This window comes from Macrotis lagotis, chromosome 1 (genome assembly GCF_037893015.1).
Source record: "Macrotis lagotis isolate mMagLag1 chromosome 1, bilby.v1.9.chrom.fasta, whole genome shotgun sequence".
Taxonomy (NCBI): Eukaryota; Metazoa; Chordata; class Mammalia; order Peramelemorphia; family Peramelidae; genus Macrotis; species Macrotis lagotis.
The window spans coordinates 678,160,516-678,174,936 of NC_133658.1; the positions used below are offsets into that span (position 1 = coordinate 678,160,516).

At 33.1% G+C, this 14,421-nt stretch overlaps 1 protein-coding gene across 2 annotated transcripts in view; it reads right to left on the bottom strand.

Moving 5' to 3' along the window:
- Window positions 1–241: 241 nt before the first annotated feature.
- Window positions 242–14,421, bottom strand: part of ITPRID2 (ITPR interacting domain containing 2) — a 46,059-nt gene continuing 31,879 nt past the window's right edge. Inside the window, exons 15-18 of one of the 2 annotated variants that reach the window (XM_074215567.1) lie at window positions 13,875–13,928; window positions 12,715–13,167; window positions 3,417–3,540; window positions 242–2,064 (exon numbers count right to left, since the gene is read on the bottom strand). In XM_074215567.1, the coding sequence (XP_074071668.1) occupies window positions 3,436–3,540; window positions 12,715–13,167; window positions 13,875–13,928 (612 nt within the window). In that variant the 3' untranslated portion in view covers window positions 242–2,064; window positions 3,417–3,435. Of the gene's footprint in view, window positions 2,065–3,416; window positions 3,541–12,714; window positions 13,168–13,862; window positions 13,929–14,421 lie in introns of both variants that reach the window. The other variant, XM_074215566.1, reaches the window with a different exon arrangement.

Below are 14,421 nucleotides of genomic sequence, written 5' to 3' on the forward strand. Positions count from 1 at the left end.
CATTTGGCTCTTACATATTGCTTCATAGTACTACTTTTTCCTGTACATATACAGTGCCTCTTTAAAAATAGACTATAAACTACCTGAGGGCAGCAATCATGCCTTGAACTTTTAGGTAGCCCCTGGAGCATCCAAGCTTTGAAGTGTGATGGGGACAGAAACTTCTACTTCATTACTATTCAATGAAATAGATTCTTGAAAAAAAAATTAATTTGTTTACCACTAACCATTAGACAGGACTGAACATTCTTGGAACTATTTTTCCCCCCTCCTATTTTCCATCACTATCCATGCATATTTATCTGTGGGTAGGCTTGAGAAAAATGGTATGTTAAAATTAAGCATTTAAGCTCAGTATTTTATCATTGTTAGTAATATCCTTAAATTTGTGGAACCAATGGTTTAGAATGGCACATACTCTACAAGATTCTTTTGTAAGTTACTTTTGATTAATACTTTTCTTTACTATGAGAGGGGATACTGGGAAAAGAATGATGTGAAAAAAACATCAATGAAACAAAAAAAGAAAAAATTTAATTTGTCCACTGTTGGCATGTTACAAATAATTGAGAGGTTGAACAATCTAAAAAAAAAAATTAAATTCTGAATGTGTCCTTCTAGTTTTGATAGTAGGCTTCTAAGAGAAGAATTATTTAGGCTTAGATGTGTTATAATCAGAGAGAGAAGAGCCGGGTGAGCCATAAAGAAATAAAACAGTTTGTGGAGTTTCCTCCAAGGTGACCTCTTCCTAAACTTTGCTTTAAAAATATTCTCCAGCTCTGATGAAGAATAAGTTATTTACACACAGTCATGACATTACCTCTTACAACTAAATTCACAGAGTTGTAGTTTTAGGAAAATAAGTAACAAAAAATTAGGCAAAATAAATACTTTATTGTTTTAATATTTTTAAAAGAAATCAGCCTGTGTGGTAATCCATACATTTATAAACTTTTTAGACATATTTTTTAAAAGAATTTTACTACTTTCAGCTATTTTTTTAATTAAGAATTTAACCCTGCCCCCAAATTAATAGAAGTTGGAAGTTATAAACACAGAATTCCAACGAATTTTCACATGCTACTTTACACATCTATTTGACCACATACAAAACCAAACAGTAGCCCCTTTTATTTCATTTTTCCTCCCATTGGAACATGTTTTTGATGGTAAAAACTGAAATAAAATCATTTGTGGGGCCAAAAAAAAATCTAAATTACTTTCATTTTCCCACAAAAATACTGTTTCTCCACCCATTTCTATTTCATATCATGAGTTCCATTATTTTTATAACATTGATTTATTTTGTCTGAGACAAAGAAAAGAAAACTTTTCTTAATATAATACAATTCTATGGCCAATGCAAAAAAAATGCATAGTGTTTAAAATAAGGCACATTAAAAAAAAAAGAATACTATGTAAGCATAATAAAATTAGGTTAAATTATTTGTGCAGAGATAAGGCCTACAGTGTAAGAACTTTAAGTAGTTTTAGGTTATTTCATTAATTCTAAACATACTGTTACTGGTAACTTCCCCAACAATTTAAAGCAATTTTTACAAAAGAATATTTTCTTCTTCTTGGGAGTGGCAATAAGTAACAGCAGTGGAAAAAAAATCATTGGTTGTTTCAAGCTCTCAAAAATGAATCAGTTATTGCACAGTAAATACCTCACAGAGGTCAGTGTTTTAAGAAGCTAGACAAAAGAAATATGTTATTTATAAGTCTGTTAAGTCTGGAAGTCTTCAAGTTTGAAAATATAATTCTACACAGGGAAACAAATGGAAAATAGACATACAAATAAATATTAGGGTTTTTTTTTTAAATTGCCAGTCTTGATAGTTTAGAAAAGCCATATATATTCTACAAAGTGCCTAAATTTCTATGTATGGTTAAAAAAATAAAAGATATGCATAAAAGAAATAAACATTGTACATTGTATACAGTAGCCCATCTCAGCAGCAATAGTGTCTCCTGAAGTACAAGTAAAAGATAACTTGACACCTCCACCAGTGTACACCGTCATAATTCCAAAAGTCCATAGTTAATCTGGTCCACATCAACCTTTGGGAGAAACAAAAGAGGAGGGAAAGAGATATTATTAGTTCTCTCAAATATTAATATTTAAAAATCATTAACTACTGGGGAAAAATTCTTTCCTAGTCCTATTCTAGTGGGATTGCGCTGAGCTCAAAGATTTTAATAGCCATGAATATTGATTAGCTATAATCACAGCATTATTGTGATATGGTTTCTAAAAATAAAATATTTATACTTCATCTAAATATATAACAGCACCATATTTATATTTGTCAAAATAGTAATCCCTCTAATTTTCTGTAAGTTTACTAAACATTCTTTTCAAACCATCATTAGAAATATTTTTTCATAATTGTTATCAGTAAATATGTAAAGTATGTGAGGACCCCATCATCTATTATGTTTCAAAATGCAATGATTTCTATAATTTCATAGCTAAATTCTAGAGACTTCATAGCTAAATTGCAAGACATAAAAAGATTAAGACTTATCCAGAATCACATGTGTGGAGAAAGTGTGAGAGGAGGGATTTGGAAAAAAAAAAGGCTTGCTGATTCCAAGTCCAGCATTCTTATCATCTTAAGATATGCAGGATTTGTTTTCTGCCAAGAGTCATTTGGATATTTATAAAATCATAATCATGATAGCCTGTCTTATTTGGTCAAACATTTAATTAATTCACCCCTAAAAAGCTCCTAAATTTATTGCATTCTGAGTTCTACCTGTGGTTGTCATGGTAGTACCAGACCAAATGATTTTTGTGGGTCTTATATGACCTGTAAGTTGGACATTCCCTACCCCTGGTAAAGTGTTTGTGCCTGTTTGGGTGGGGCAGAGTTGGGTTGAAAGAAGTCAAATTTGTGTCATATTTTTAAACACTGTCAACATTATAGTGAAAAAAAATTTGTCTTCATCAATTAACTATTAAATGTCCATTTATTTTTTGTGGGGAAAAAACCCAAATTCAGATGTCTGGTTATAAATGCATAAAATTGAGTCCTAAGATGGTAATTATAAGGGAAAAAAACCCTTAAGAATGCCTTTATGTTTGATTCTCCAAATAAACCTCAGAAGCAAAATCCTATCATAACCCATACAATTATCACATCACACTATCAGAGCCCAAATGTGAAGGTCATTCATTTCAAGCAATAAGTCAACATGACAAAATTATACAGAACAAAAGAATTTGATTAGTCCTTTTAAGTTCATTATTATAGTTGTTTTGCAGTCTCCCAGATAATTTCTGCTACCTGTTAATGTTAGATAAAAGGAATAAATTTCCTACTAAATGTCTCTATTGCTATGAAAATAGTATTTTCTTTCCAATGCTTTAATTTACATCGGTGACAATGAAGTAAATTTTGAAAACTTACCTGTAATACCCATTCATGGTTATTTATCTTGTCTAGAATTAGCAGTCCTACTTGAGGAAGATACAGCTGCTAAAAGTCCACTGACAATTTCACGTCTAATTTCCCCAGCAATAGATTCTTTAATCTAAAATGAGAAAGAAAGGGTGTGGGGAAGATTAAAGACAATTCAATTTTTAAATAACCTATAATGATTAGGAACAATATTTAACATGCATTTAAATTGTTACATATAGTACAAAGCACAAAATGTAAGGTCTCTTTTCATTCACAGTACTATAATTTCATAGTACTATAATACTGAAACCAATAAAAAATACAAACACATTGAAAAAGATCACTTATACAAATTTTGTATTATAGATTTTTTAGGTTTTTGCAAGGCAAATGGAGTTAAGTGGCTTGCCCAAGGCCACACAGCTAGGTAATTATTAAGTGTCTGAGACCGGATTTCAACCCAGGTACTCCTGACTCCAGGGCCGGTGCTTTAACCACTACGCCACCTAGCCGTCCCTAGAAGTATTTTATCTAGTATTTATTAATATATAGAACAAATTCATTTCATGAAATTTCATTTGAAACTGTTAAAGAGTTATCAATGGATGGACAAATTATCAAGGATTTATAGTTTTTTTTGAGTAAGGTTCTTTTAGTCTTTTTTTTGTTTTATAAAACAAGAGAACAAGTGAAGATTTTAAGGCACTTAAAGATCTAAGGAAACCTGATTGAGTCTCTATGGTACTCTCTCACACCAAAATCTGCTCCAAACTTTTCTCAAATCACTGACTGCCATTCCCCCACCTTTTCCATCTCTCTTATCATAGGAAAAAATAGAAACAATTCTTTATGAGCTCCCTCTCTGCACTCTGCCAGCCCCTCTACTTTTCCCCTTTTCCAATCTCTTTTGTGAACTTGTCTCTTTAATAACCCTATCTTCCTGCTGCCTACAAAATTTTCTTAGACTTTACTCATCCTAAAAAAAAATCTTTTGACCTTGCCATCCCTTAAGTTATCATATATCATCCCTTTTTTTTTCCTTTCACTCAAATTTTGAAAAAGATGTGTATCTATAGTCCTTGAATCTGCCTTATCCTCCAAACATTTTTCAGTGCTTATGGCTTCTGACCCCACCATTGGGCAGAAATTGTTCTTTCCTAATTTACTAATGATCTCTTAAATGTAAAATCCCATAGACTTCTATCTTCTATCCCTCTATCTTCACTAACCCCAAGCTTTCCAGTCAGATTTCTAAAACATTAACATTTCTGATCATCACCTATTTTCTTCTAGATAACCTTGCCTTTCAAAACTTTTCTGATTCTCCTGGATTATCTTCCTAAGGGAAAGGAAGGGAATAAACACAAATATAGCCTACTATGTTGTAGGCTGTCTTCACAAATCCTGCTAGATCATCACCCATGTATTTCCCTTATCACCAGGGATAGCCCTGAGCTTTTTCTTTTTCTCTACACTTTTTTTTTGTGAATACTCAGCCCCATATGAGTTTTTAAATCTACCAAGCTAATCCTAGTCTCTTTTCTGAGTGACCACTGGACACATTTCCGTAGAAATGTCCCAAAGAATCTTAAACTTGGTATGTCTAAAAGAAACCTAATTAACTTTTTTTTTTCCTAAACTAACTCCTTCCCCAAATTTTCTATTTCTCAGTCTGGGGCACAGTATTTGAGGCCCTCAGCTTCAAAATCCTATTGTTATCTTTTATTCTTCACTCATGCTAATCCCTCCTTTCAAGTATTGTCCATTTTACTTTTGCAACAAAGGATGGCAAATAAAGGATCACAAATGTATATCTTGAAAAGAATCTTTCTTTGTTGCTAGCTATCTAGTCCAATCCCCTTCACCTTGCAAATGAGGAATCTGGTCAGAGAAATTAAATGACCTATCTCATCCATCCATTTCTATTTACACCACAAATTCAAACCCTAGTTACATTTTTGCATTAATATATTAACTGGCTTTCCAGCTTCTAGTCTCTTTTCCTCTCCGATTCCATTGCCCACACAGCTGCCAAACTGATGTTCCTAAAGGAAAGGGTCACTGCCTGGTTTAAGAAGTTTCAGAAGTTTCCTATTGCTTCAAAACTAAAATATGAACTTTTTCTTTCCTCAATCTGGCTCCACCTTACCTTTCCAGGTTCAACTAGCTATCTACATTTTATTTCCTATCTCTGTGCCTCTGCACAACTGTTCCCCAAATCTAGAATACTTTCTCCTGATCTTTTTTTCATTGAATTTTTAATCTCTCAAGGTTCAGCTCCAGAAGCAGTTGCTGATCTACCCAATTGGTGCTGCCTACCTCACTGAAATCATTTCATATTTACTATTACACATATTATTCCCTAGAAGAATTTAAGTTCCTTGAGGACAGGGACTGACTTGTAAAAATCATAGCAGGTACTTAATAAAAACATACTTATATAATTGAACTAAATGTAGTGACAACAACCATATCAAACAAGGAATTAGAATATAACAAAAGTACTTGATTATTCTACAAAATCATTAGCTTATAGAAAGAAAAGGCTAAAACCTAAAACTCCTTCCTCTTTTAGAGAACCTCAATAGCTTTTCTAGGATACAAAGACCATGGAAAATAATGTTTTTAAAAATAATGTTTTCTCCTTCATTTTTGAAGAAGACCATGACATCAGGGAGGTGATGCCATGACAAACACATGAATTGGATTTGAATGAGGGGCTGCTGTGCTAAGTCACCAGTGTCACTTTCTCCTCCAGAGTCATCTGGGTCCAGTGGCCAGATACAAATTAGGATGACTGGAGATGGCCTTGGATGTAAGGCAATCAGGTTAAATTATTTGCCCAAGGTCACACAGCTAGTAAATGGCAAGTGTCTGAGGCTGGATTCAAATTCCCATTGTCCTGACTCCAAGGCCGATGCTCTATTCACTGTGTTGCCTAGCTGTCCAATGGCCAGATATGAAAAATAAATTAACAGAATAAATCAATCTAATTTCATGTTCTTCTTAAGGTATCTTCTGTTCCTTTATGGTTTAAAATGTTCATAGCAACATAAGTAAAATAACAAATAACTGATAAATAACCAACATTAGTAGCAAATGACATAAATATAATATTTGTTCCTAATAAAAATAAAGTGCCTTAAAGGAAAGCTCATTTTTTATAATTTATCATATTTTTTAAAGGGATGAAGAAATTATTGCTTAGTATATTTCATTTGGAAAACTCCTTTGTGTATTTTCGTAATATCTAAAAACATCAGAAATAAATTTTTAGACAATGTATTTTAGTACATTTTTCTTTTTTCCCTTCAGGGTACCATGAAGACACAATTTTATTCTTTGTAGAGATATAGTACATCCCAAGAAAATAGCAATTCCATCAGTATTTCCTTCTCTGGATGATAAGACACTGGGTATACTTATCCAACCCTTTCTTTGCAAATATATAGCATCACCTCCAAATAAGGCCCTTGTAAAAAGTAAATGTGCAGTTTCAACATACAGTTTACATGTGCCTTCCCAAATTAGCACTTGAGATACTTGGTGCCTAGTTTTTAAAAATTCTACTTTCTACACTTTCCTGTTAGCCTCATCCATTTCCTAAAAATGTTCCAAAGTACGACCTGAACACATTTTAATTGAAGAACATCCAGAAATGATATTTCATCTTTCTCTATCATGTCAAGAAGAAACATATTACATAAACTAAGTGAAACCTACTAGTTATTGTTGTTAAAGTTAACTGAAGAAATAATCTTCTGAGTTACATTACATCAAAACATTCCCATGTTTTTTATTCCCCTTCCTATTTCTAAACTTTAAGTAAAAGTAAGTATGTTGTGATAAGAGCAAGAGCATTTCAGAAGTAATTTTTTTAATGAACTGGTACTGAATGTAACTATTGTGAAGACCTGAATTTTTTTTTACTAGTCAATCAACAAGCATTCCTGAGTGCTTACAGAAAACCCTATACCATCTTAGTACTATTTGGGATATTTTTGGGAAAAAAAAATCCTAATATAATAAAAAACACTACAGGCTTAAAAAAGGTAAAGAAGAAACTTCCATGGGAAAGGAATAATATTGCAATTACAACTATATCCCCAGAAATGCTAAAACATAAATACAGAATAGCTTGAAACCTCTTGATAAATGAATTCAAAGGAAAATGAGTAAGGAAAATTTCTCTGAATTCTTAAAGAAGACATATGGCACAGAAAAAATAAGGCACAGAGCCATATTTCAATTTCAGCAACTGTAAAGGAAGAGGTAAGAAGTAGGGCTAGGATTTTATAGTGTTTGCTTACAATAAAAGAAGGATTAAACAAGGCATTATAAAAATAAAAAAGATAAATAACATAGCTACTGGGATAAATTCGAAGTAGACAGGATGTTTCCCACAAAGAAAGTAGAGAAAAGGGGTTTTTGTTCAGATAATGAATTCTTGAATTCTTAAAGAATTCAAAGAGACAAGCAAGAGAATGAAATAAGGTGGAAACCTTTTTTAAAAATCCAAGTTGAGGGGGCAGCTAGGTGGCGTAGTAGATAAAGCACCAGCCTTGGAGTCAGGAGTACCTGCGGTCAAATCTGGTCTCAGACACTTAATAATTACCTAGCTGTGTGGCCTTGGGCAAGCCACTTAACCCCATTTGCCTTTCAAAAAAAAAAAAAAATCCAAGTTGAATAAAATGCATAGACTAATAACTACATTAATAAATTTTGTCCTGTATGACAATGCTCAAATTTCTAAACTTATTTGATGTTTTAGTTATTCCATTAGCAAAGGTAATATTATGAGGCTATTATTGAGTTTATGGAGACAATTTAGCATCCTGAGAAACAGAAGTCTCAAAATCATGTGACCTTACTCTATGAAGGAAGAATCTTTTTTTAAATTTATTTTATTTTAGTTTTTTTTTAGTTTTTTCAAGGCAATAGGGTTAAGTGGCTTGCCCAAGGCCACACAGCTAGGTAATTATTAAGTGTCTGAAGCCGCATTTGTACTCAGGTACTCCAGGGCTGGTGCTCTATCTACTGAGCCACCTAGCTGCCCCTATAAAGGAAGAATCTTCACAAAATCATTTATGAGAGACACTATGAGTAAGCATTGAAAATTGAAAGAAAAAATAAAAACAGTTCTTGCTCTAGAGCAGTTTGCACTAATGGTCGTAAGACATCATGTCCATAACTAAAGTTTAAGCCCTTCCTCTGAGACATATACTATGTGACCCTGAGCAACATTTTCAGGACTCCTGGTAGTTCTTGAGGATTATATATATTGCAAAATAGCTGCTGATTTGCAAGTGTTGAAATCAGTAAATGGTGCTTCTACAATGGGCTGATCCTAAGAATACAATTTTCTTTCTTAATGGTCTATTTTAACTCTTCTCAATTCAACAAACTGAGCACCTGCTATGTACAGAGCATGGCAATAATAATAGTGGTTTAGTAAACCACTAACACACTCATGGTCCCTGACCTTGAGGAACTAACAAATCTGGTAAATATAGGGGAGTGAGGTGATATGGAAAGGAGTACAGAGTACAAGATAAGGAGAAAGACTAAATCAAATTCTAAAGTCATAAGATTTTGAATAGCTAAAAGTAGCTAATGATAGAGTTGCACAGTTTCTCTCTTAAGTTGCAAAAAGGATAAAGGACAAGCAAGGATATGACTTCATTTAATTCACTGAACTGGAGGGATTGGCAAGTAAAGTTTCCATAGGAAAGGACAAAGCATATAAATTTGGAGGGCCATATTTTAATTTCAGCAACCGCAAAGTAAAAGGTAAGAAGTAGGGTTAGAATTTTATAGTGTTTGCTTGCAATAAAAGGATTAAACAAGGCATTATAAAAATAAAAAAAGAGAGAAATAACATAGCTATTGGGATAAATTGGAAGTAGACAGGATGTTTCCCACAAAGAAAGTAGAGAAAAAAGGTTTTTGCTCAGATAATGAAGCATTCTAAGGGGGTGATAAGAAATAGAATGGAGGATTGAGGAATGCTGACAGTAGAGGGAAAAAATGAACACTGGGTCCGGGAGGGAATGATAGACAAAAAAATATATTGAAGGGGCAGCTAGGTGGTGCAATATATATATACTGGGAAAAGAAAGGTATGTAAACACTGAAGGTTCATTGATAAGCTCATGTGGAAATGCCTATATAAAACCCTCATACCCTATGGTCTTTAGAGGAATATAGTGTTCTCTATCTGGGCAGTAGTGGACTCCCCTCAAAGTGGGGGAAGCATGAGAGAGAAAGATGGTAAAATCCATTTTATTAGCAATTTGGTGTATTTAAACACATCTATCCACCAAGATGGAAATTTATCCTGAGTCAGGAAATAATCAGCCCAAGTAAGATTTTTTTTTTCTTGGTGTGAAGATATAGAGAAGATGGATTTGAAGGGAAAAAAACCCCTCATTACTTACACAGTTATGGATCATTCAATTCCAACAACCATTCCATGGGAAAAAGTTGCCTTCTTCATATCACAAAGAAATTACAATAAAGCTAAGTAAAACACCTGCTTTTTAAAATTATATTGGCAGAGTTGATGTCCAAGAAAAAAACTTAAACGTGATAAACCAAACCATCAATATTTCAATGAGGCAAGGAAGAATTCTCATAAAACAATGCAACTACTTGTTCAGTATTTGACATTTAACATTGTTGAATTAGTTTCTGTGGGAACATATTCAGCCATTCTGGTAAGCAGCTTTGTATTTTTTAATAGCAGTAAACAGTTATAGGCCATTGCTCACGTACATTATAATCCAACCAAACATATCCTAAGGCAGTCTACCTCCTTCCTTCACAACATAAGGTCACATAAAACCAGAGAAAAGGATAAAATTTAAATCAGATAAAGGTCTATTGACTGAGCAAGACTATCAAGAAAGCTGTTAAAAAGAAGTATTGTAAAACATTTAACATCAGTACTTTTCCTTTCCCTAAATCACTTATTGAACATCTTTGTGAAAGGCATTGGGAAGAGAAAAAGACAAAATGAAAAACAATTCTTCATCTCAAAGAACTTTTATTTTTAACAGGATTTAGAGGAGGAGATAATTTAACAGATAAACAGAGAAGTTGCTTCTTTGTTGTTTTTTATCATTGCTAAAGATCTGTGATTTCATCAGCATAGGGAACTTGACTTCCCCAGTATAGAGTAACAAATTACCTGAAGTTAGGGTATATACAGAAGTTAATGAACCTTATGGTAGTCTGAACTCTAAGATTCACCTTCTACAACCAACCCTCCCAATCACCTTTTCATTTTAGAAGGAAAATCAAATTAAGAAAAGGATCAGAAAGGTTTCTTGCCTCCTGGCAAAGAAGGTCACATTTGAGTTAAGGTTGGACAGAAGGCAGACAGGGAAAGATGTATAGGGATGAGATTATGTGAATGCATTTAAGTAAGAGATTGAATAGTAAATTCCAGGAATTTCAGGAATATCAACGTAAATGGAACATTTAGATAGAATAATGTGTATATGGAAGGCAGATAGGTTGGAGGCATATAGGTTGTATGTGTTCTTACATGTCAGATTAGGGGAAGAAGACACTGAAAAGTTTTTTAAGTGATATATTGGGGCAGCTATGGAGAGGGTGAATTGGAAAGGAGATAGGAATACTGACCAGTTAGAAGGGGAATCAACAAGAATTGGTTGAAGGAACTGGGGATATTCAGTCCGAAGAGTTAAAAGAGGACATGAAAACTATGTCTCTATATAAAGAGATGTAATGTGGAAGGAAGATTAGATTTGATCTTTCTGGATATAGTGAACAATACTTGAAACAAGAGACATATTTAACTTGAATATAATGAAAAGAAATTCCTGAAAGAGACCTATCAAAACTATAATGGGTTTAAGACTGGGTTTTGCTCTCATAAAAAGTCTTCAAAGTGAAGGACAGATGTTATTCCTCAGGAATTCTGTACAGATATGGGTTATCTTTAAGTTGCTTCCAACCCTGAGATTATGTGAACCTTCTTTTCTAACCAATGGGAAAGGATCCAAGTTCTTAGTATAGATCTTGAATTATAACCTCTGTTGGACAAATTCTGAAGAAAAATATTGGACTGCAAAGATGAACATTAAATCAAATGAGGACTGAAGTCACCAGTATAGTGATGACTTTAAAGATTCTTCTTTTGTTAAGCAATAAATACACACACACACACACACACACACACACACACACACACACACACACCTACCCCTAAAATTCTACTAACAATATTACTGGCTAACAAAATTTTCTTTTCCAACAAGAATTTTTTGGATTATATCCAAAACATAATCCAAACATTATAGTATTCACATTTCTTTCTCCCCTCTCTGTTGTCATTCTGTTTATTTGGTCTCAAAGTCTCTCTCTACACCATTTCCCACCTACAAAAATAAACTAGAGCAGATTCTTTCCATCCCTTACTATGGTATGTGTATGTCTATTCATATATATATATATATATATATATATATATACACGCACACACATATATATGTATATATATACACACATATATATTTATATATATTTATATATATACTCTTTAATCATATTAGTTCAAATTAAAGAAGTTAAAAAAACAGTAAAATTGTGATTATCTCCTCTTACAAAAAAAAAGAAATACATGAAGAGAGGTACTTTTCCTCTCAGCATCACTCCACAAACTTCTATGTTGTATTGGTAACTCTATCTCTGCAATCATACTACTTTCTTTCCCATTACAGATTTGTTAAGGATGGTAAAATTCCAAATACATGCCAAACAGAGTAAATTATGAAAAAATCAAATAGTCCCTGCCTTTAAGGAAATTATAAGCCATTCATTGGGGGATGCAATATGGGGGTTTGGAGAAATCATGAGAAGATGGCTGGGGAAATCTTAAAAAAAAAGTGATACTTAAGGACATAAACAATTCTAAGAAGTGGAGTGAAAGTGGTAGTACATTCTAGGCATTGGGGAAAATAAGTAAAGACACAGAGACAGGAAATAGTCATATAAGGAATAGTGAGAAAAATAATCTGGCCAGTCCACAGCACTGGCACCAAGTTGTAAAGACTTTAAAAGTCAGAGGAGTTTGTATTAGATTCAAGAGGCAATAGGAAGTCACTTAGTAGATGAATGAAGGATTACTTTCTCAGTATACAATTGAGCTAAAAGATCTTCCAAAAATTATTATCACACGGGGAATCACAAGTACTTAAGTCAGTGAGTTAAATCTAAATAAAATCTCTAGCTCTTACAAATCTCCAAATTAAAGCAATTAAAATATATGTTTGCTCACCTCCCGTATGACTTGCTGTAACTCATCATGCTCCACATTTTTCTGACTTTCTTCAGATGCTGGTAGCAATGGCACATTTTCAAGTTTTTGTTCCATTTCAGATTTAGATTCTATAGTTTCCTCAGCAACTCCAGTTTCCTCAGAATTTTCAGGAACTGGAGGAGTCTGCACTGAGCCCATTCTAGATGGAGCAGTTGGTGTTAAGGCCACGGAAGCTCTAAATACCTTCTTGCTTGGCAAATGGGTCTTGGCCTTGCCAGCTGAGTCAGTAGAGATTACTCCAGCTCTTCTATTCCCACGAGAGGGACCAGAACACACAGAAGAAGAATCTGATGTGGCTTGGGAGAAAACAGATTCTGAACTTTCTGCAGGAGGAATTTCAAAACCCAGTTCTCCAAGTCCTAGCCCCAATTCAGACTTCAAATAGGACTGTTCTTGCATCAGTTCAGTGACCTAGAAAATCAGAGAATGAGTTATTGTATTCTCTCCTTGAGAGAAAAGAAAACAGCGCTTCTCGACTCAAAGAAGCAAATTCCCAGGAAGTACTATGATATTTTAAAAAACCCATGACAAACACCACTTCATTAATTTAGTCATTTATAAACACTGCCTTTGTTTTATGAACAAGTAAAACAAATACTTTGTGAAATATGATAAATTTTAAAAGTAATTAATGAAATACAATAATTTATTATGATTCTGCTGTTATAACAATGGCATCTTAAAATCTTACTGCTGATTATTAAATATGTTTCCTCTAAAAAAAAGTGATTTCAAGTAGCTTAAAGAACTTCAAAAGAAAAGTATGAAAATGATTCAGGGATTCAGTAACTTTCTGGATTTTATTCTTGTTAAAAGATATAGCATTGAGTGTGAAAATATAAATTCCTTAAAAGAAATGATAGGCACTTTTGATGATGTATTTTATTTGGGGGGGCCATAAAAAGAAATCATTATAAACAGCTTTCTAGAGAACCAAAGCTGTACAAGACTTGCAAAAATATCAAATTCATCATCTGCAATTTTCTAACAACTAAATTTTACATATTGTAATAAACTACATCTACACTTAGAAGGATCTTTACTTATGAAATGTCATCATCCTGTATCTGTCCCTTCTACAATAATTTAAAAAGAGAAAGTCTTACTGGTTCCATTACATTCAATGGAGAAGGGCACGACAAGTTATCAGCACTTCTACTTCCATACATTCCCTATAAGAGGAGAAAAAAAAAAGATTTAAAAAAAATTCAAATATTCCATGCAGAACTAAAAAGAATTGGCTGAATAGCATTTGGAGAAGCATACATCTATTACATAAGTCATTTTCACATTTCATGAAACTTAAAAATAGGAGTGACTTTTATTTAACAGCTGTTATCAAAATAAGACTATAACCATTATGATTCTATTTCATCATAGATATGAATATAACTACTCAAATATGCTTTCATTTTAAGTCAACTAAAAAGTAACTAAAAAATCAATTTATGGATGTTAGGGGATTTACATGATGCATTAACAGTGTTGCTTCTATCTTTTTCTGCTCTACTTAATGCTAGTTAAATATACTCAAAATGAAAAGTCATTTATTTTTGCACACTACAAAGAAGTACATTATGACTGTTGGAAGCGGGGAAGACTCAAATTTCATAAGAAGGTTATTCAGAAATATGGACAGAGGTAAAAACAGTAAGAATGTAAAGG